At 42.5% G+C, this 22,412-nt stretch overlaps 2 protein-coding genes across 6 annotated transcripts in view; one reads left to right on the plus strand and one right to left on the minus strand.

Annotated features, from left to right (window-relative positions):
• Positions 1-17,224, minus strand: part of ZnT77C (Zinc transporter 77C) — a 36,284-nt gene extending 19,060 nt beyond the window's left edge. The window contains exons 1-4 of one of the 5 annotated variants that reach the window (XM_053786697.2): positions 17,129-17,224; positions 14,913-15,168; positions 2,137-2,286; positions 788-872 (exon numbers count right to left, since the gene is read on the minus strand). In XM_053786697.2, coding sequence (XP_053642672.1) covers positions 788-872; positions 2,137-2,286; positions 14,913-15,101 — 424 coding nt within the window. In that variant the 5' untranslated portion in view covers positions 15,102-15,168; positions 17,129-17,224. Of the gene's footprint in view, positions 1-787; positions 873-2,136; positions 2,287-14,912; positions 15,169-16,722; positions 16,851-17,052 lie in introns of those variants that run through there. The other 4 variants (XM_053786698.2, XM_053786699.2, XM_053786700.2 and 1 more) reach the window with 4 other exon arrangements.
• The window catches only part of IFT46 (intraflagellar transport 46), a 290,653-nt gene that overhangs the window by 163,258 nt on the left and 104,983 nt on the right, over positions 1-22,412 (plus strand). The window lies entirely within an intron of this gene.

Raw genomic sequence — 22,412 nt, forward strand, 5'->3', positions numbered from 1 at the left:
ATTAGGCTGTGTAAGTGTCGAATTTATTAAACAAGCCAGGATATTGGTTATGGTGCTGTAACTTGATAATGCCTTCTCCACCCTGCTTAGACTCTCAGCACCAGGTTACTGACTACATGGGGGGGGGGGGGGTCAACGCGGGGGCACTGACCCCTGGACCACCCTCCAGGTATATACGCAGTATATTTTATGATGCAGGCTTCCCTGTAAGGGTGAGCTATCATGGATCTCTCTGAATCTTCCAGATATTATGTTTGTTTAGTGTAGTAATTGTAATATTACAAATAAGAAAACGTATTAATTCAGTTTTTAATAAGACACTTGTGGACAAATGTCTCATTTATCAACTGGTCGGGTTTTTATAATATTTATTCGAATTCAGTTTTGATATTAGGTTAGGTTAGGTAAGGTTCTTCAGGAAACAGGACATGTGTTTCCTGACGCAGGTCTTAGTCAGATGATTGCCCGCCGTTGGAGCTTTTGGTCATCTGACTGAGGCCTCTCGCTGGCTTACCGGTCCACCCCTTTAAAAATTATGGTCATAGTTATAACCATTTAGTATTAGTTTTGATATTACCACCTGGAGGTGGAAAATAGAGTGCTTGTCCTCTGAAGGATGAATAAGGACATTGCAAAAGGTCATTTGAAATGCGATGTCCATGGCTATTGAATGAATGATGGTGACTGTTTTCTTCTTTAGGCTACCCTACCTTGGTGGAAGGCTGCCGATGTGGTGAAAGAAAAAAACTTAGATTCACTAATATAAATGAGACTTGGTGTTAGTAACCTCCAATGAGACAGAAGACGAGAGCATTGAGGGTGCATCCCACGGCGCCCAGGGCCATCACTCTCAGTGGGTGATGCATCGCGTCCTGTCGCAACACAACATTTGTTAGTCTTACCTTCTACTGTTTCACTTATTGATAAATAATGACATGTATTTACCGTATTTACATAGAAACATGTATTTGACGTATTTACACATAGAAACAGATGTATTTGACGTATTTACTCATAGAAGCAGATGTATTTGCACGTAGAAACAGTTGTATTTGACGTATTTGCGAATAGAAATAGATATGCTTGACGTATTTACACAAATAAACATGTATTTGACGCATTTACATATAGAAACCGATGTATTTGACGTATTTTTCACATAAAAGCAGGTGTATTTGACGTATTTACACATGTATTTGACGTATTTACATATAGATGCATTTGATTTATTTATGAATACTAACAAATGTATTTAGTTTTATTACGTAATTTAAAATTTGTATGTTATAACGGGTGTGTCCTCTTTGTGGGAGGGGGAGGCGAGTCTTTGATACTTATTAAGGGCTCTTTATCCAAGGAATTGGAGCTACACTTCCTAGGATTAAGCCAAAATACCCTCCATTCACGATGTGCTATGTGACTTACGGGTTTTAAACTTCTCTAGGAATATATATTTTTAACCGTTGAATGTACAGTCTAAGCAGATGCTATTTAACCTCTGATTATTTCACAGTCTGATATGTATCCTTCCCCTCCCCCTCCCTCCCCCCTCCCTCCCCCCTCCCTCCCCTCTCCCTCCCCCCTCCCTCCCCCCTCCCTCCCCCCTCCCTCCCCCTCCCTCTCCCTCCCTCCCCCTCCCTCCCCCCTCCCTCCTTCAGGACGATTGTCATTATATTAATGGCATACAGAACCGACAATTGGATAAATTAAGACATATGCAACACTTGGGTATCTTTGTTTCCGAAACGTTACGCCTGTTTAGTTGAATATAAAGAGGAATTTCGTCAGTGTCATAAGTATATTGGTGATCTCTGTATTCGTCTGAAGAAGCCTGCTGCGCAGGTGAAACATTTCTGCAGTAAAGATACCTAAGCGTTGCATATGCATCATCGTCTCCCCCAGGATGATGCATGGCCATGTCAATAATGACAAGGCTGTTCACATGATAGACCAGACGCGATCAAGCCAGGCGCTAACCGCCTGCGACTCGTTTGCGTATTGAGCACAGCTCTCCACTCAATATCCAGACTGATTCCTGTTCTGGAAATAGTCTCATTGAGCCTCATTTAATATACAAACTCAGACGTGGCTTGGCTACGTCTGCAAGAGATGGTACACATGAGGCGTGCACATCACCTGATGTCCGACGTGCACAGCCGTCTGGATGGACTCGATGGCGACGCTGAAGCAAAGCGCCGTCAGGAAGAGCTGTGTGGTCAGCATGGAGAGCACCTCCAGACGCGCCCAACCAAACGTGTTGTGGAGACTCTGAGGCCCAGAACACAGCTGTGGACGAATACCTATGTTATTTACCCTGCCAAAAACTGAATTATGGGGGCATCAAGTGGATTATGGTAGAAACTGAATTATGGTAGAAGCAACTGGATTATGGTGCCGGCAATTGAATTATGGTGGCAGAAAGTGGATTATAGTAGCAGCAACTGTGTGTGTCCTTAGAGTCCGTAGAAATTAAGTTTTCAAAAAAAAGTTGTAGTCGACAATCTCAAATGCCTTACCTATATCAATAAAAGTCCAGTAGGATATTCGTTTCTTTTAAATGCTGCATAAACTGTGTCAAGCATTTTTGTGATGGAATGATTTTTTTTTTTTTGGGGGGGAGGGGGTTGGATGAAGGGGGTATGAATCAAAACTGGCAAGGAGTAAGCACATTGTTTAAGTACAAATGAAGCAGATTATGTATCACTTTATCATATATTTTTAATAATATTGGTAGAATTTAGTCCATAATTGTTAACGTCTGTTTGATTGTCGCCTTTGTGGACAGGTGTTATCCTAGCTCTTGTGAGACAGTCTGGAAAGATATACCGAAGTGATTTGTTGAAGTGTGGAAATAGAGGAGACAATGCATGTGTAACTGTCTTGTTAAATGGCGGGTATTTCTTACCTGGAGTTTACCTGGAGAGAGTTCCGGGGGTCAACGCCCCCGGGGCCCGGTCTGTGACCAGGCCTCCTGGTGGATCAGAGCCTGATCAACCAGGCTGTTACTGCTGGCTGCACACAATCCAACGTACGAGCCACAGCCCGGCTTGTCAGGTACCGACTTTAGGTGCTTGTCCAGTGCCTGCTTGAAGACTGCCAGGGGTCTATTGGTAATCCCCCTTATGTATGCTGGGAGGGAGTTGAACAGTGGGCCCCTGACACTTACTGTATGGTCTCTTAACGTGCTAGTGACACCCCTGCTTTTCATTGGGGGGATGTTGCATCGTCTGCCAAGTCTTTTGCTTTCGTTTTGAGTGATTTTCGGTACTAGTCCCTCTAGGATTTTCCAGGTGTATGTAATCATGTATCTCCCGCCTGCGTTCCAGGGAGTACAGGTTCACGAATTTCAAGCGCTCCCAGTAATTGAGGTGTTTTATCTCCGTTATGCGCGCCGTGAAGGTTCTCTGTACATTTTCTAGGTCAGCAATTTCACCTGCAGCAATATTCCAGCCTAGATAAAACAAGCGACCTGAAGAGTGTCATCATGGGCTTGGCATCCCTAGTTTTGAAGGTTCTCATTATCCATCCTGTCATTTTTCTAGCAGATGCGATTGATACAATGTTATGGTCCTTGAAGGTCAGATCCTCCGACATGATCACTCCCAGGTCTTTGACGTTGGGTTTTCTCTCTATTTTGTGGCTGGAATTTGTTTTGTACTCTGATGAAGTTTTAATTTTCTCATGTTTACCATATCGGAGTAATTGAAATTTCTCATCGTTGAACTTCATATTGTTTTCTGCAGCCCATTGAAAGATTTGGTTGATGTCCGCCTGGAGCCTTGCAGTGTTTGCAATGGAAGACACTGGCATGCAGATTCGGGTGTCATCTGCAAAGGAAGACATGGTGCTGTGGCTGACATCCTTGTCTATGTCAGATATGAGGATGAAAAACAAGATGGGAGCGAGTACTGTACTTTGTGGAACAGGGCTTTTCACCGTAGCCGCCTCAGACTTTACTCTGTTGACTACTACTCGTTGTGTTCTGTTTGTGAGGAAATTATAGATCCATCTACCAACTTTTCCTGTTATTCCTTTAGCACGCATTTTGTGGGCTATTACGCCATGGTCACACTTGTCGAAGGTTTTTGCAAAGTCTGTATATATTACATCTGCATTCTTTTTGTCTTCTAGTGTATCTAGGACCTTGCCGTAGTGATCCAGTAGTTGGGACAGACAGGAGCGACCTGCTCTAAACCCATGTTGCCCTGGGTTGTGTAATTTATGGGTATCTCGATGGGTGGCGATCTTGCTGCTTAGGACCCTTTCAAAGATTTTTATATGGGATGTTAGTGCTATCGGTCTGTAGTTCTTTGCTTTTGCTTTACTGCCACCTTTGTGGAGTGGGGCTATGTCTGTTTTTTTAGTAACTGTGGGACGACCCCCGTGTCCATGCTCCCTCTCCATAGGACGGTAAAAGCAGTTCTTGATGAACACGGAGTTCCATGAGTCTGGCCCTGGGGCAGAGTGCATAGGCATGTCATTTATCGCCTGTTCGAAGTCATTTGGCGTCAGGATAACATCAGATAGGCTTGTGTTAACCAAATTCTGTGGCTCATAAAAAATTCATTTTGATCTTCGACTCTCAGTCTGGTGAGCGGCTTGCTAAAACTGAGTCATATTGGGACTTAAGTAGCTCACTCTTTCCTTGCTGTCATCTGTGTAGGGGCCCAATACTGGATGTTGTTCTCGACTTTGATTTGGCATAAGAAAAGAAATACTTTGGGTTTCTTTCGATTTCACTTACGCTTTTAGTTCTTCCCGCGATTCCTGACTCCTATAAGATTCCTTTAGCTTAAGTTCGATGTTTGCTATTTCTCTGACCAGTGACTCCCTATGCATTTCAGATATATTGGCCTCTTCTAGCTGCTCCATTATTCTTTTCCGTCGCCTGTAAAGGGAGCTCCTGTCTCTTTCTATTTTACATCTACTCCTCCTTTTTCTTAAAGGAATAAACCTTGAGCCATGCATCGAGTGCCACCGAGTTAATCTGTTCTAGGCATAAGTTGGGGTCTGTGTTGCTTAGTCTATCTTCCCAGCTTATATCGGTTATGACTTGGTTTACTTGGTCCCACTTTATGTTCTTGTTATTGAAGTTGAATTTGGTGAAGGCTCCCTCGTGACTAATCTCATTTTGTCGGTCTGGGGCTCCACGCATATATGTCTGAACCTCGATTATGTTGTGATCTGAGTATATTGTTTTTGATATGGTGACATTTCGTATCAGATCATCATTGTTAGTGAAGATGAGGTCTAGTGTATTCTCCAGTCTAGTAGGTTCTATTATTTGCTGGTTTAAATTGAATTTTGTGCAGAGATTTAAAAGTTCGTGTGTGTGTGTGTGTTTCCTCATGTGCTATTAGGTTCTATATCAAAACTGCTTATCTCACCCGACTGATAACTCATCATGCAACAAATATCATTGAAGCGCAGCTGAATTGCTGCTGGAACTCTTATGTGTGAACTGTGACTAGTGATATACCTAGTGAAACACAAACATGTTGATTTGAAGTGGCTGTAGGAGGCCTACCTTCACTCCACCTCGCCTGTCTCCCCTCCTTCCTCAATTTGGAACTCAGCCATTTGCCTCTATTTGCTTATGGTCTAGAGGCGGTTTTTGCCAGACCACATAAATGCTTGAGTGCCCGTGTCAGTCCTCTGTGCCGCACTCCACTCATCTTACGAATATGTCTCCTGTGTGCCTACCTGCCTGCTACAAGCAAATATCCAAGTGGTTGACACGGGCTTAGCAAGCACATTCAAGCAGGCTTGAAAGCAGCATTCCAAGCTAGCCAGAACAAGCTAAGGTAGCCTGCAGTTACAGCTGTCCTAAGGCCCAGCATGTCTACGTATACGTTCTACAGTGCTGCTGGCATACCAGTGTTTCCTGTAGTGGCTTAGTTAAGAACAATTTAACGAGCATTGCAGTACTGACTTTTTAAGTGGGACATGCCAGAGGTTCACCTATAAACATAGTAAGTTTGTGCTAGAAGTGTTAAGTGCTGCAGATTTGTTGTAACTATTTGCACGAGTGGATTTCACTGACTTAGGACATTGTGCTACCATCAGTACCTACGTAGGCTTAAAATGAGTGAGGAATGTCTGGCCTGCTGGGTGACCTTGAAAATGGCACTATAAGACCCGCATGCCACTTACACCCATACTGCGTGTGTCTAGTGAGGTGAATGTCCCTTCCTCGACTTTCCTATTCACCGGTATCCCTTAACTCGTCGCCATTATCTACATATGATGTTATCCTGACGGATAAATGACATGCCCATGCACTCTGAAGACTCATGGAACTCTGTGTTCATCAAGATGCAAGAAGCATCACGAGCCTTTTCCATCCTATGGAGAGGGAGCATGCACGCGTCCCTCAGTTACTAAAAACAACAGACCGTAAAGCAACAGCAAAGAACTACAGACCAATAGCACTAACATCCCATATCATAAAAATCTTTGAAAGGGTCCTAAGAAGCAAGATCACCACCCATCTAGAAACCCATCAGTTACACAACCCAGGGCAACATGGGTTTAGAACAGGTCGCTCCTGTCTGTCTCAACTACTGGATCACTACGACAAGGTCCTAAATGCACTAGAAGACAAAAAGAATGCAGATGTAATATATACAGACTTTGCAAAAGCCTTCGACAAGTGTGACCATGGCGTAATAGCGCACAAAATGCGCGCTAAAGGAATAACAGGAAAAGTCGGTCGATGGATCTATAATTTCCTCACTAACAGAACACAGAGAGTAGTCGTCAACAGAGTAAAGTCCGAGGCAGCTACGGTGAAAAGCTCTGTTCCACAAGGCACAGTACTAGCTCCCATCTTGTTCCTCATCCTCATATCCGACATAGACAAGGATGTCAGCCACAGCACCGTGTCTTCCTTTGCAGATGACACCCGAATCTGCATGACAGTGTCTTCCATTGCAGACACTGCAAGGCTCCAGGCGGACATCAACCAAATCTTTCAGTGGGCTGCAGAAAACAATATGAAGTTCAACGATGAGAAATTTCAATTACTCAGATATGGTAAACATGAGGAAATTAAATGTTCATCAGAGTACAAAACAAATTCTGGCCACAAAATAGAGCGAAACACCAACGTCAAAGACCTGGGAGTGATTATGTCGGAGGATCTCACCTTCAAGGACCATAACATTGTATCAATCGCATCTGCTAGAAAAATGACAGGATGGATAATGAGAACCTTCAAAACTAGGGAGGCCAAGCCCATGATGACACTCTTCAGGTCACTTGTTCTATCTAGGCTGGAATATTGCTGCACTCTAACAGCACCTTTCAAGGCAGGTGAAATTGCCGACCTAGAAAATGTACAGAGAACTTTCACGGCGCGCATAACGGAGATAAAACACCTCAATTACTGGGAGCGCTTGAGGTTTCTAAACCTGTATTCCCTGGAACGCAGGAGGGAGAGATACATGATTATATACACCTGGAAAATCCTAGAGGGACTAGTACCGAACTTGCACACGAAAATCACTCACTACGAAAGCAAAAGACTTGGCAGACGATGCACCATCCCCCCAATGAAAAGCAGGGGTGTCACTAGCACGTTAAGAGACCATACAATAAGTGTCAGGGGCCCGAGACTGTTCAACTGCCTCCCAGCACACATAAGGGGGATTACCAACAGACCCCTGGCAGTCTTCAAGCTGGCACTGGACAAGCACCTAAAGTCAGTTCCTGATCAGCCGGGCTGTGGCTCGTACGTTGGTTTGCGTGCAGCCAGCAGCAACAGCCTGGTTGATCAGGCGCTGATCCACCAGGAGGCCTGGTCACAGACCGGGCCGCGGGGGCGTTGACCCCCGAAACTCTCTCCAGGTAAACTCCAGGTAAGCCAGCCAGTGAAGGCCAAGTTACACTGCAGCTACATCTGTTCTGAATCCCAGAATGTCTTTGTGAACGTTCTACAGTGTTCCGGCCGTACCTTCGGTGTTGTGAGAACTAGTTCTTATGTAGTGAAAATTTGTCTGTCATTCCAAGACACATGTGCTAGATATGTTAAGTGCTGCGGGTTTGGAGTAATTAACAAGTAGTACAGTGTAGGTAACCCTCGAGACGACTGTGGGCCCAGTGAATGACCTTGAAAATCGCACTGCGACCCACAGGCCACTACACCCATATTGCCTGTGTCTAACGAGGTGAATATCCCTTCCTTGTCCCTTCTCTCTTATGGAATAAAGGCGGTTTCGCTGACCCAAAAGTAACAGACTAACTCTTCCACCTCAAGCAGCTGAACTAAAAGTGACCTATGGATGTGAACAAAGTAAATGATGGTGAAGGCGAATTCGTACGTTTTAGAAGTAAGGGAGCTTTGAAAAAAGAAAGAGGATTTCAAAGGAGGCTTGCTGCAAGAAACAACGAGAACAACAACAACCATCGCAGAACGGTTAGGCTTGATTTCCCTGCTAACACTGAGTTTGAGGTCAAGTTTAGATGGTTTTACGAAGCTTCATTAGACAACCCAGAGGAAAACCTTCGGATTCGCTTTCGTCATGACGAGGATAATTACGTTTTTGTTACTAACGACCCAACATTCATAGGAAAACTTCTTACTCATAAATATGCTAACATCCAACTCCAAGCTGCCCCACCAAGATCACCTAAAGTACTTATTGTTATCCACAATGTCAATAAGTACATGGATCCTAAATTCCTGTTGTCAGATCAAGTTGCAAACCCTCGTCGACTTCCAAATGATCTGATATTGGCTGAGTAGATTGGCCAAGGGACTCCACCATCATATATCTACTCTCGTGCAGCGCTTAACAGGAGTTACAAAATAGCTTTGTACAAACCACCTCACCGTAGATGCTACAAGTGTCAGCGCTGGGGTCACATTGCTTGGAAATGCTCATCTAAGTCACACTGGTGTGCAGTGTGTGCCAAGGCCCATCCTTCTCACCAGTGCTATGATATGATCAAGAAACACCCGACCGTTGCATTAGGATGTATCAATTGTAAGACTCCAGGAGTCACAGCTGCTCATGCTGACTGCAGAGCGAAAGCTGCTCACATCGCCAGCCGCAGGGCTTCCGCCTCACCCATCACCCCCCATGATGAGGCAGTAGGGCTGAAAGATACTTCATGTCTGAATACTGACCCATGCCTGATTTCTGCCTGATTTCAGACAATATGGTTGAGCGAGTCACTCTGGGAGTACATCAACAGAGCACGATCACGTCTGCTATCAACACTAGTAATGCTGCTGGTGTTGACACCATCTGTCTGGCTGAGTCAGCTGTCAGTCATACACCTGACTCAGCTGACCGGGACTTCATACCTCCAGATGAAGCTAGTCTTGCTGGGGTGGTACACAACATGCAGCTGCGCATAACAGTACTGGAGAAGCAACAATGGTGTTTGAAACAACAACTTGAGCACCACGAGGAAAAACTTACAGAGGTTGCAAATGAGTACATCAACCCACAGATAGTCAGCCATTATGAAAATGAGTGTGGTGATGATGAACAAACTGATGATTGCAGTGGTGTTAATAATTACAAAAACGATGAATCTGATAGTGGTGTTTACAATCACAGTGAAGATGATAAGGGCAGTGAAGACCATCATGATAGTCAACCTGGTGAGTGTAATGTATTGGTAGATACTGAGTGTGGAGATGACCCGGTTGTTGATAATGGTGTATGTATCACTGGTCATAATGATGAGGGAAGTGATACATGTGATGATAGTGATGAGTGTAATAAAAGCGGAGAGGTGAGTGCGAGGGATAGTGTCACCTTCCATACATTCACAGACAAAGAGCTCAGTGACCTCTGTGTACAAAGACTCCCAAGAGGTCTCACTAATGGAAGTGCACTTAGGAGACTCATGGATAAGGATAATACTGATGATATTGATATTGATTATGTCTGTTTGTTTTTTAGTAAGTTTTTTAATTTTGCTGAGAAATTGAATACTATCCCTGGACTTTTATAATGGAACCAAACTCGTATAAACTATCCATTTTAAGTTGGAATATTGCGTCACTTAGAAAAAGATTTCCTGACCTGCATCATAAAGTAATCACTGAATCCATTGATATTGTGTCTACAAGAGTGCAGAGTCCCTGAAAAATCCCAACCCCCTAAATTGCCATCGTTTGTTGCATATAACCTCAAATCTACTAATTCTTGTGTTCTATATATTAAAAAATCACTTCCCCATCAACTTCTTGCACATAAGAAAACAGAGAGGCTACAGTATCACGGTGTTAGGATTTATATTGGGAACTCTGCTCTCAACATATTTAACTTGTATGCTCCTGCTGATAAATTTAATTTCTTGGAGCTCCCAACTTGTGCTCATTCTGAGCCTACTCTTATTATTGGCGATTACAATGCGAGACACAAAAGCATTGAAAACTCACAGTTTGGTAATCGTAATGGCAATCAACTGTTGTCACTCTTAAACAGTCATGATAATGTCCAAATTGTAGGTGACCTTGAACCCACACATATCTATGGAGGCGTCCTTGATCTGTGTCTTGGCTTCAACATTACTTCTGCCAGCTGTGAGTCTTCCATTGTAACAGATATAGCGTCTGATCATTTCCCAAGGCTAACCTCTCTAGATATTGGTAATACTATTCTCCCTGGTGGGATATTCAAACGGAAACGTCTTAATGTTTCCCCTGATCAACATGATGACTTTGTTGCACATGTGACTGACTGGTATAATTCCTATGAGTGTACCTCTGTCGAGACTTTTAACAATGACCTTGTGAGCAGTATTCAGAACTTCTTAGAGCCGCGTCTGAAACCTCCTACTACTCTAAATCCAAATGACTTCCATAATAATCATAAGTCTTATAAAAATCATACCTATTACAATGATTCTAAACTTCGAACATTGAAACGTACTGCTCGCAGACTAGGCCTAGCCTATAGAAACCATCGTACCCCTGAAATGCTGAGCCTCTTCCAAACTGCCCTTGCTGCTGCCAGAGAGCGTATGACAGAGCTGCGGCAAACAGACTGGGAACAATTTGTCAACGGTCTCAATGCTCACACCCCACTTAGCCGGGCATGGAGGGACATAAATAGAATTAAGGGTAACAGAACTGGGCAGCTCGCGCACCCTCATCCCTTGCATAGGGCGAATGAGTTAGTCAGTGCTTGGGCTGCTACATCTAGCTATGACAGTCTTCCCAGTACCACACAGGCGAAATTAATGGACAAATATGATGCAAGGGAGAGACTTGTTTGCTTTATGCTCAGCAAGGCAGATGACTGCAACATTCCTTTCACTAATTATGAACTTGATGCAGCACTAATTAAGGGCAACTCCACGTCGCCTGGTGAGGATGGTATTACTGACAACATACTCAGATTGCTGTGTCGAGTACCAGGTAATCCATTACTTGAATTGTATAACATGAGTTGTGTCACTGGGGAGCTCCCTAAATCATGGAGCAATAGCCTCATTATTCCCATTCCGAAGCCCAATCAACAAAACTCATTTCGCCCAATATCCCTTACTAGCTGCTTGTGTAAAACATTCGAAAGGATGATTCTTAATCGTCTTATGCACAGAATTAAGCAATTCTTGTCTCCCCGGTTGCATGGCTTCATGCATGGAAGGAGTGTGCATCATTGCATTACCACCTTTCTCACTCTGCACACTGACAGCTCATACACTACCTTCCTTGACCTTAAATCCGCTTTTGATGTAGCCAACCGACATGTAATCATTAGTGAACTTGCCAGAATGGATGTTGGAGGATGGCTTCTCCGCTGGATTAAAGGTTACCTGTCCAACAGAAAGTCGTCTGTGTTGTTCCAGGGACATAGAAATGTAACTTAAGATTTTGAATTAGGAACCCCACAGGGAGGTGTGCTTAGTCCCACCCTTTTCAACATTTTGATTAATGCCTTACTTAATGCCATGCCTAGCCAGCCCCATATGGTTAGTTTTGCTGATGACATAATGATTCACACCACCGGATTTTCCAACACCCAAAACATTCTTAATCATGTACTAGCCTCGTGTCAGGACCTGGGGTTAATAATCTCAGGGGATAAAACAAAGATACTCAACAGGCGTCCTCCTCGGCAGAGAGGCACAGTTCGTCAGATCCAGTTGCATGATGGGCCTCTTCTAGAATATGTAAGCAGATACAGGTATCTAGGCTTTGAGGTTCCACTACTTGGACCTGTTGTCACGAGACTTTGTCGCCAATACAAAAGCTGAGAGCACTTAGAGTTGTGGCAGGTTTTCATCCCAGGTATGGAGCTAATGTTAAAATTGTGAAAATGATGTATCTTGCTTATTATATTAGATAATTGGTTGATTATGCGGCGCCACTACTTGCACTCGTGTCTGACTGGAAGCTTGAAGGGCTGGAAAAACTGCAAAACGAAGCAATGAGTATCATCCTAGGATGCCCTCGTACTGCCAAAATTTTAAACATGCGTAAAGAACTTAATATTCCAAGCATTAGAGATCGTGTTACTGAAAGAAATATCCTTATTGGGGTCAATATGCTTAGGCTAGCCCATTCAAACCCCTGCACAGAAGCCCTCCAAACTTTCCTCAGCACTGGTGAACATCCTTCCAGATGGATCGAAAAAACTGGAACCGACCTCCGCATGAACCAGCTACATGATCTATATCAAGTTAGACAACAGAGACATTTCCCTGCTCCATGGGATATTACCCCATTCCAAACTACCATTCCTCCATTTCCCCCCAAAACTCTTCTTAAATCACAACCAAAGCTTCGTCTTGAAGCCAAACATGATGCCTTAAGCTGTATTGATAACTTAGTCACACAGAACACTCTTTCACAAATTATTTACGTTGATGGTTGTGTTCACCAGTCCATTGGTGCAGCTGGTAGTGCTGCTGTTGTCACACAGAGTGATGGCTCTCATAAAGAAATTGGAGCACGCATCAATAACTGGGCCTCTACCCTTCAAACAGAACTGTTTGCCATACTCCTTGCACTCAAATGTGTCCATGTATCTAAGGTTGACACTTTAATTGTAACTGATTCTCTGTCATCCATAAATGCTCTCAACTCATTAAGTATAAATTGTGGCATGCTTGTGTCAGAAGCCAGACATAGGTATGGTAAGATTGTGGACAGTGGAGTCAGAGTGCACATGCTGTGGATTCCATCTCACATTGGTCTTCAGATGCATGATAGAACTGATAAATTGGCTAAACTGTATGCTTTCAAAGAGGGAGTAGATTACAATCTTGAGTTGTCAGTTAGCAGTTTGAGAACAATAATACGAAAAGAACTTCAAATGAACTTTGTTGACTTAAGACTTAGGGAGATTGACACAAGTCAGTTCATCTATCATCATTCCATCATGCAGGAGGAGCCACATGTCTATGGTGCATCCAACAAGATAAGCAGACTCTTGGATGTCACTACCGCCCGGCTCCGGCTGGGTTACAAGTATCTATGGCAGGTTAAATCACCACCACCAGATGTAGACCAAACGAAATGTAAACTTTGCCAGATGGACTATTGTCACACCTTGTGTCATTATGTACTGGAGTGTGATCAAATTAATGAATTTAGAAACAACTCACTCAGAAATGTTCAAGAAATGGCAAAGTATTTTATCCACAGTGGTATATTACAGACCATTCTGGAGAAATATCCTGACTTTGCTAGCTGTAAATAATGCATTACCATGTGTGTGTGTGTGTGTGTGTGTGTGTGTGTGTGTGTGTGTGTGTGTGTGTGTGTGTGTGTGTGTGTGTGTGTGTGTGTGTGTGTGTGTGGGTGTGTGTGTGGGTGTGTGTGTGGGTGTGTGTGGGTGTGGGTGTGTGTGTGGGTGTGTGTGTGTGGGTGGGTGGGTGGGTGGGTGGGTGGGTGGGTGTGTGGGTGTGGGTGTGTGGGTGTGTGTGTGTGTGTGTGTGTGTGTGTGTGTGTGTGTGTGTGTGTGTGTGTGTGTGTGTGTGTGTGTGTGTGTGTGTGTGTGTGTGTGTGTGAGAGAGAGAGACTCAACAATCAATATTTGCACCAATAACTCACTACAGTTGTGACCGGGTGTGGAAGTGTGAATTGCTCATTACACTATAATTTGTTCATGATTGTAGCCATGTATAAACGTAAGTAACCATTCTTACAGAATTCATTACCTTTGTAACTTGTGAGCTCATTACCTTCGTACCTAGTTCAGCTATCAAAACTTTGGGGGCCCAGTCCCTGGACCCATTACGTACCTCTGTAATCTGTAAATACCTTTGTAACTTGTCATGATTGTGACCAGACCTACCTGGAGTTCATTACCTTTGTAAATTGTGAGTTCATTACCTCTGTAACTTGCTCAGCTATCAAAACTTTGGAGTTCAGTCCCTGGACCAATTACGTACCTCTGTAATCTTTTGACTACCGCCCACAGGATGGGTATGAGGTGCATAATAAGCATATTAAACTAAACTATTAGGTGAACTATTTAGTGATTTAATTATTGATGATATTTCAAAGGTTATGGTAGGAGCCAAATAGGAGGACGTTGGGTAAATTATGAGTCAGATAGCTAGTAACGTTGGTATGGGCCTCTGAGATGTTTGTAAGGCTGCCCGAAATGCTTTGCATAACACGGGGCTTTATGTATAAAGTAGTTATAGATGTCAGTAACCCTCATTGTATATTATACAGTGTTTCACTTTATAGAACTAAGGTTTGTTTAGTTCCTACTGTAGTGAAGAAGTTTAAATTTATTAACAGTATTAATAATTGCTTTAGGAACATTATTTTTTTATTGATTCTTCTTAACCTTAGAATTTAAGAGAGGTTTTCTATGTTTATAATAGTTCTTCTGGAGTAATTAAACTTGTTGGTATAGTAATTTTTCTTTGAAACTAATTACTCTTGTAAAACATAGTATTACTTTATAGTTAACCTGTTAAATACTGACCTTCATAGTAAGCAAGCAGCCAATGAGAGAGAGAAGGTTGTAGAGTGCATGGTAAGCCTCGACCCTGAGTGTGAGGGAGTGTGTGAGGTGTGAGGCTCCCAGGAGCACCACAGTGAAGATCAACGTCAGTACGAGCACCAACCACAGCTTCACCCTGGGCATGAACCTCAACACCTCGCTCTTGGCCATCCTTCTAATCACCACCTACTGCCTATTGTAAGCACTCACACTGGTTGAAGGCACAAATTTTCCTTCACTGGAGATTTATAAATAATACATTAATTTTGCAATGCTACACTCCTAAACAGAATACGGTTATATGTTATAGATTATTACTAAATACATAAATGCTCCAAACACATGTGGGTCGTATAACGCCACATTAGGAAGTGTTAAGAGTGGGTTCATGTACTAAAAAGCGAAGTCTGTGATGAAGGGGGGACTTCCCGAGAGAGTGGTAACCATATTCTTTGATAAACGGGATAAGTCTAAAGGTATTTGATCCACATCCTCTTGCGATACCGTCCGCAGGATGGATATGGGGTTTGTAGATGAATGGTTCAGAGAACCGACATATTGATAAATTAGACACATGTGCAACTCTTGGGTATCTTTATTGAGGAAACGTTTCGCCACACAGTGGCTTCATCAGTCCATACGAAGGAGAAACTTGAAGAACAGGAGGAGAATGAGGTAATCAGTCCCTTAACCTTGAGTCGATGTGATGAATGGTTTGAAATAGAATGATTCTATTCAAGATTGATGGACTGAACACGTCGACTCAAGGTTGAGGGACTGATTACCTCATTCTCCTCCTGTTCTTCAAGTTTCTCCTACGTATGGACTGATGAAGCCACTGTGTGGCGAAACGTTTCTTCAATAAAGATACCCAAGAGTTGCACATGTGTCTAATTTATCAATGGATATGGGGTGCACAATAAACTAGCCACTTCGATGGCAAAATCTAAAAATATATCAAAAAGACTTGCCACCTCTTACAAAGAGGAACCAGGTGTTTTTCCATGAAAGGGCCATGTTCAGTGAGTCTCGTGTGTCTCAGTTACAACAGAGCTTCCTGCTTGCCTGAGCAGTAATGCCATTTACTGCAAGTCCCCCCCCCCCCCCTAAAAAATCGTTTGCCAGGGAAACTATCCTGATGTGGGTTTATTCAGAGTATCTCTAAAAACTGTCAATATTTATAGCTGTTGTCATTGACTTGTTCAGATTTATGTCCATTGTAGAGTATTTGAGTTTCATCACCACTGGCATGGAGCTGTTGAGACGGGATGTGTATCTCGACTCAATAACTATACATAACATCGTTATTTATTGATGGGGCAGCGCTTTATGACCCTTACGGGTTTAGTACTTGATTATGAGTATAATGCTAATTATTGATAGGGAGAAGAGGTTCTCTTGAAGGCTGGATATGCTGCTAAAAGAGGCATCAACGTTCTTAGTTAAAACACGCTGATCTGTCCTAACGAAGCTCACTGCTTCCTACCCTTCATTGTTAATTATCGAACTTCTTCCTATTCTTCATTGTTAATTAACTATTATAATCATGGGGAAGCGCTAAACCCGTAGTATTATACAACGCCTGTGGGGGGGAAGGAAGCTATTCAGGCTTAATTCAGGGAACTGGAGCACAGATCCAATCCCCTAGATCAAGAGCCCCTCGCCAACATCAAGGAATCTCCCCTGAGGGGGGGTTAATTAACGAACTTTACTGCTTTCTACCCCTTATTATTAAAGAACTTTACTGCTCCTCACTCTTCGTTGTTAATTAACGAACTTTATTTCTCCCTACCCTTCATTGTCAATTAACGAACTTCACAGGTCAACATAATTCACTCGTTCAGTTGCATCACTGTACGTAAACTTTTATTGTCTTTCACTGTTATTATATTTACAAGCAAGTGTTTAATACGAATGGGTCGTTCACTGTGCACTGCAAAAGTGTCAGTAATAAGGGTCTTGTCAGTGGGGGTTCATTGAGTGGGGTTCCCCAGTAAGGTTCACCCATTGAGAGGTTCACCATTTAGTGGGGGGTTCTCCATTAAGGTCCCCGATGAGTGTGGGTTCCCCATTAAGATTCACTAATGGAGTTCACTGAATGAGGTTCCCCATTAATATTCACCATGGAGCAAGGTTCACCACTGAATGGGATTCCCGGCAAGGTTCATCATTAGGTGGGGGTCCCCCATAAGGTTCACCATTGAGCGAGGTTCAGTTGGAGCGTCAACAACCGTCACAAGCACCAACATCAGCACTACTAAATTGCTGCATCCGCTCCACTCTACTGCCCGGTGCACCGGGCAGGGTACAGTAGGTACAGGGAGTGTTGGAGGAGGGAGTGGTGCTAGATTATTATAATCAAAGAAAGCGCTAAACCGACAAGGTTCATGCAGTGGTGGTGCTAGAGAAGGTAGGGGATGCCTCAGGGAGGGAGGTAGCACTGGAGAATGGAAAGAGGTGGTGGTGTTGGAGAAGGGGAGAGGTGCTGGAGGGAGATAGATGGTGGATAGAAGCGAAAGATTAACGTACAGGTAAAACGGGCAGTTGCCTCAAGGGGCCCCCAGGTGAGAGGTGGGTCCCAGGTATGAGAGTGGGGGAAGCAAGGGCTTTCGGGTGAGAGGGTCATGTGTGTCAGGGAAAGCCTCATTCCCCTCAGGTGTGAGGAAGCCTTATACCCTCAGGTGTAAGGAATCTGTTGAACTTATTTTCTCCATAGACATGTTTTGTTTGAGTAATTATTATTATAATCAAAAAGAAGCGCTAAGCCATGTTTGGGTAATGGCTTAACTAGTTCCAATCTGTATGGTTTTACTTCAAACTTGTTTGCTGGTTCAAACAATAATTTTTAAATGATCCCACAAGTTTATTTAAGAGGGAATCCATATTGACTTAACTCATTAATACCTTTCTCTATAATTTATGCATACGTGTCAAGTCTTGTATATTGATGGTACTTTATCAAAATTAAGCACTAAATCCAGATGTTGCATTCAGGTCTCAGGTTATTTATAGTAAGTAATGAGAATTGTCTGTACTTTCATATAATGTAGGCATAGTTCTGGCATAATGACTGATTACATTTGTATACTTGTTTACTAATGACATGTGTGGCATAATGCTTTTGCTTTATAACACCCGATGGCTAATGAAAGAAAATGATTTTGCCCATTAGCACGTGGACAACTGTGGCAAGTTACGCGATTACAAAATCATATATCGACTTTGTCCTGTATTCCTCCAGGGGTAATATTTGGTTCACATAATTTGTGAAACGTAGATGAAGATTTTGTTCTCGCAATGACTGAAGTGTAACTGTGTACTCAACGTTGTATATATAGTATTTTTTTAATGTTAGGTAAGACACATATGCAACAGTTAGGTATCTTTATTTCGAAACGTTTCGCCTACACAGTAGGCTTCTTCAGTCGAGTACAGAAAAGTTGATAGAAGCAGAAGATACTTGAAGACGATGTAATCAGTCCATCACCCTTAAAGTTTTGAGGTGGTCAGTCCCTCAGTCTGGAGAAGATTATTATTATTATAATCAAAAAGAAGCGCTAAGCCACAAGGGCTATACAGCGCTGCAGTCTGGAGAAGAGCATTGTTCAATAGTATGAAACAATATGGAGATGAAGTGGCAGGATGGAGCCTTATATAGCGCCAAGAAGTGAGACGTAGGTCACTAGAAGAGGTAAGAACTCAGATGTTGGGAGGTCAGGTCCCTCTCAAATCCAGCCGTTCTCACTAGTAGAGGTTGTCGAAGTTGATTGTAGGTCTGTACCAAGATACCCTTGTGTTGCAGTGTCTGACAGATTGAACATTAAAATGGTATAAAATACCGACAGGTTGTTAGGTAAGACACATATGCAACAGTACATACCTGGGTGTTAGTCAGCTGTTGTGGGTTGCATCTTGGGATGATGGGGGGGGAGGGGGGTAGTATACCTCAGATAGTTGGGCTTTGAAATTAGTCAATTTGCATCAGTAGTAGTACTTTTGGCAAGCAGGGCATTTAAGTGTGTTGGGGCTCTAAATGTTAAAAGTGAATTCTGATAGAGAGAACATTATGTTAATATATGGAAAGAGGTGCACCAAGCATCTTTCTGGATGGTATTGTTTGGCCAGTTCATTAACGTAAGAGCCTAGTTTCCTATGCTTGACAGTGGCGAGATGATGACATGGAGTAAAAACAATTTATGTGATGAATGGTTTGAAAAACCGACAAGTTGAAGATTGAGACACTTATGCAGTATATGGGAATCTTTATTCAGGAAACGTTTCGCCACACAGTGGCTTCATCAGTCCAATACAAAGAGGAAGGCGCAAGGAGAGGAGGAGTATGAGGTAATCAGTCCCTCAGCCTGGAGTCGATGTGTTCAGTCCATTAATCTTGTAGAATGTACAGCGTAGGGCCGTAGACGTGGCTTATATACTGTAGTGAGGTGAGGTGAAGCAGGCGGAGGCGGGGTCATAGTGGTACCATCCACTAGTCATAAGAACATAAGAAAGGAGGAACACTGCAGCAGGCCTGTTGGCCCATACTAGGCAGGTCCTTTACAATTCATCCCACTAACAAACATTTGACCAACCCAATTTTCATTGCCACCCAAGAAACAAGCTCCGATGTGCAAGTCCCTCTCAAATCCAACCCCTCCCACTCATGTACTTATCCAACCTAAATTTGAAACTACCCAAAGTCCTAGCCTCAATAACCCAACTAGGTAGACTGTTCCAGTCATCAACTACCCTATTTCCAAACCAATACTTTCCTATGTCCTTTCTAAATCCAAACTTATCTAATTTAAATCCATTACTGCGGGTTCTCTCTTGGAGAGATATCATCAAGACCTTGTTAATATCCCCTTTATTAATACCTATCTTCCACTTATACACTTCGATCAGGTCTCCCCTCATTCTTCGTCTAACAAGTGAATGTAACTATGCATTTATCTACATTGAACTGCATCTGCCACTTTTCTGACCAAGAGTAGAGTTTGTCTAAATCCTCCTGAAGTTCCCTAACATCTACATTTGAATCAATTATCCTACCTATCTTCGTGTCATCGGCGAATTTGCTCATATCACTAGTAATTCCTTCATCAAGATCATTGATATATATTATAAACAACAACGGGCCCAAGACTGATCCCTGTGGAACGCCACTTGTTACTGATCCCCACTCGGATTTAACCCCATTTATGGACACTCTGCTTCCTGTCTGTGAGCCATGATTCGATCCACGAGAGCACCCTTCTCCCAATGCCATGAGCTGCTACTTTCTTCAACAGTCTTTGGTGCGGAACTCTATCAAAATTATTATTATAATCAAAAAGAAGCGCTAAGCCACAAGGGCTATACAGAACTCTATCAAAAGCCTTACTAAAATCTAAGTAAATAATATCAAATTCTTTATCGTGGTCAACAGCCTCAAAAGCTTTACTGAAGAAAGTTAATAAATTAGTTAGACAAGACCGGCCTCTTGTGAATCCATGCTGAGTATCATTAATCAAGCTATACTTATCGAGATGGCTTCTTATAATCTCAGCTATAATTGACTCTAGTAATTTGCCTACAATTGAGGTCAGGCTTATTGGGCGGTAATTTGACGGTAATGACTTGTCCCCTGTTTTAAAAATAGAAATTACATTAGCCATCTTCCACATATCAGACACTACACCTGTTTGAAGAGATAAATTAAAAATATTAGTTAATGGTTCACAGAGTTCCATTTTGCATTCCTTAAGAACCCTTGAAAAAACCTCATCAGGACCCGGCGACTTATTTTGCTTCAGTCGGTCTATCTGCTTCACAACCATTTCACTAGTGACTGTGATGTTACATAATTTATCTTCTTCTAGCCCACTATAAAAATTAATTACTGGAATATTATTAGTGTCTTCCTGTGTAAAAACTGAGAGAAAATAATTATTTAAAATCGAGCACATTTCATTCTCTCTGTCAGTAAGATGCCCATAGTTATTTTTAAGGGGACCTATCTTATCTCTGACTTTTGTTCTATATACCTGGAAAAAACTTTTTGGGTTAGTTTTAGAATCCCTAGCAACTTTAATTTCATAGTCCCTTTTAGCTTTTCTTATCCCCTTTTTAATGTCCCTCTTAATGTCAATATACTGATTCATAAGATGACCCTCGCCTCTTTTGATACGCCTATAAATTTCTTTCTTATGCCCTAGTAGATATTTCAGCCTATTATTCATCCATTTTGGGTCATTTCTATTTGATCTAATTTCTTTATAAGGGATAAACGTTCTTTGAGCAGCATGTATAATGTTCAGAAAACTGTCATATTGATAGCTCTCTTCGTTACCCCAGCCAACAGATGATAAGTGTTCTCTAAGCCCATCGTAATCTAAGCGAAAATCTGGGACTGTTACTGAGTTATCCCTACTATCATACTTCCATTCAATGCTAAATGTAATTGATTTGTGGTCGCTAGCACCCAGTTCCTCTGAAACTTCTAAATTATTAACAAGGGATTCATTGTTTGCCAGAACTAAGTCAAGCAGATTATTACCCCTTGTAGGTTCTGTCACAAACTACTTCAAAAAACAATCCTGAACTACTTCTAAGAAGTCGTATGATTCTAAATTCCCAGTCAAGAAATTCCAATCAATATGACTAAAGTTAAAGTCTCCTAGAATTACTACATTATCGCGCCTTGTGGCCCTAACAATTTCCTCCCATAGTAGTCTCCCCTGGTCCCTATCTAAATTTGGGGGACGGTATATCACACCTAAAATTAATTTTTCATGCCCCTCTGAAAATTCTATCCAAACAGACTCTGTGTGTTACTTCAGACTTAATACCCGTTTTTATGCAACAGTTCAAGCGATCTCGGACATACAATGCCACCCCACCCCCCTTCCCGACACTTCTATCTACTTGGAACAATTTAAAACCCTGAATGTGACATTCTGCAGGCATGTCCCGACTTTTTGAATTAAACCACGTCTCAGTAATGGCAAATATATCAATGTTACCTGCACTAGCAACTAGTCTCAACTCATCCATCTTATTCCTAGCACTGCGACTATTTGTGTAATAAATATTTAAAGACCCTCCTCTCTCTTTACCCTTCCTGCTCCTTTCTGTTATTCCACTAAACCTATTACTGTCCTTGTCAATTAGTGCCACTGGCTTTCCAATATCCACCTCATTTTGCCTATTACTAGTTCTCCTAGTACTCACATTACAACCCAGCGACTTCACAGTTTTCCCGCCAAAACCCATACCACTAACTATTCCTAGTTTAAAGACCTAACAGCTCCCTCCACTGCGTTGGCCAGTGCTCCCACCCCACACCTAGATAAGTGAACCCCATCCCTGGCATACATGTCATTTCTGCCATAGAAGAGGTCCCAGTTGTCAATGAATGTTACCGCATTTTCTTTACAGTATTATTGTGGGTTCTCTTGGAGAGAGAACCTCAAGACCTTATTTATACCCCCCTTTGTTAATACC

Source organism: Cherax quadricarinatus, chromosome 41, assembly GCF_038502225.1.
Source record: "Cherax quadricarinatus isolate ZL_2023a chromosome 41, ASM3850222v1, whole genome shotgun sequence".
NCBI classification, from domain to species: Eukaryota; Metazoa; Arthropoda; class Malacostraca; order Decapoda; family Parastacidae; genus Cherax; species Cherax quadricarinatus.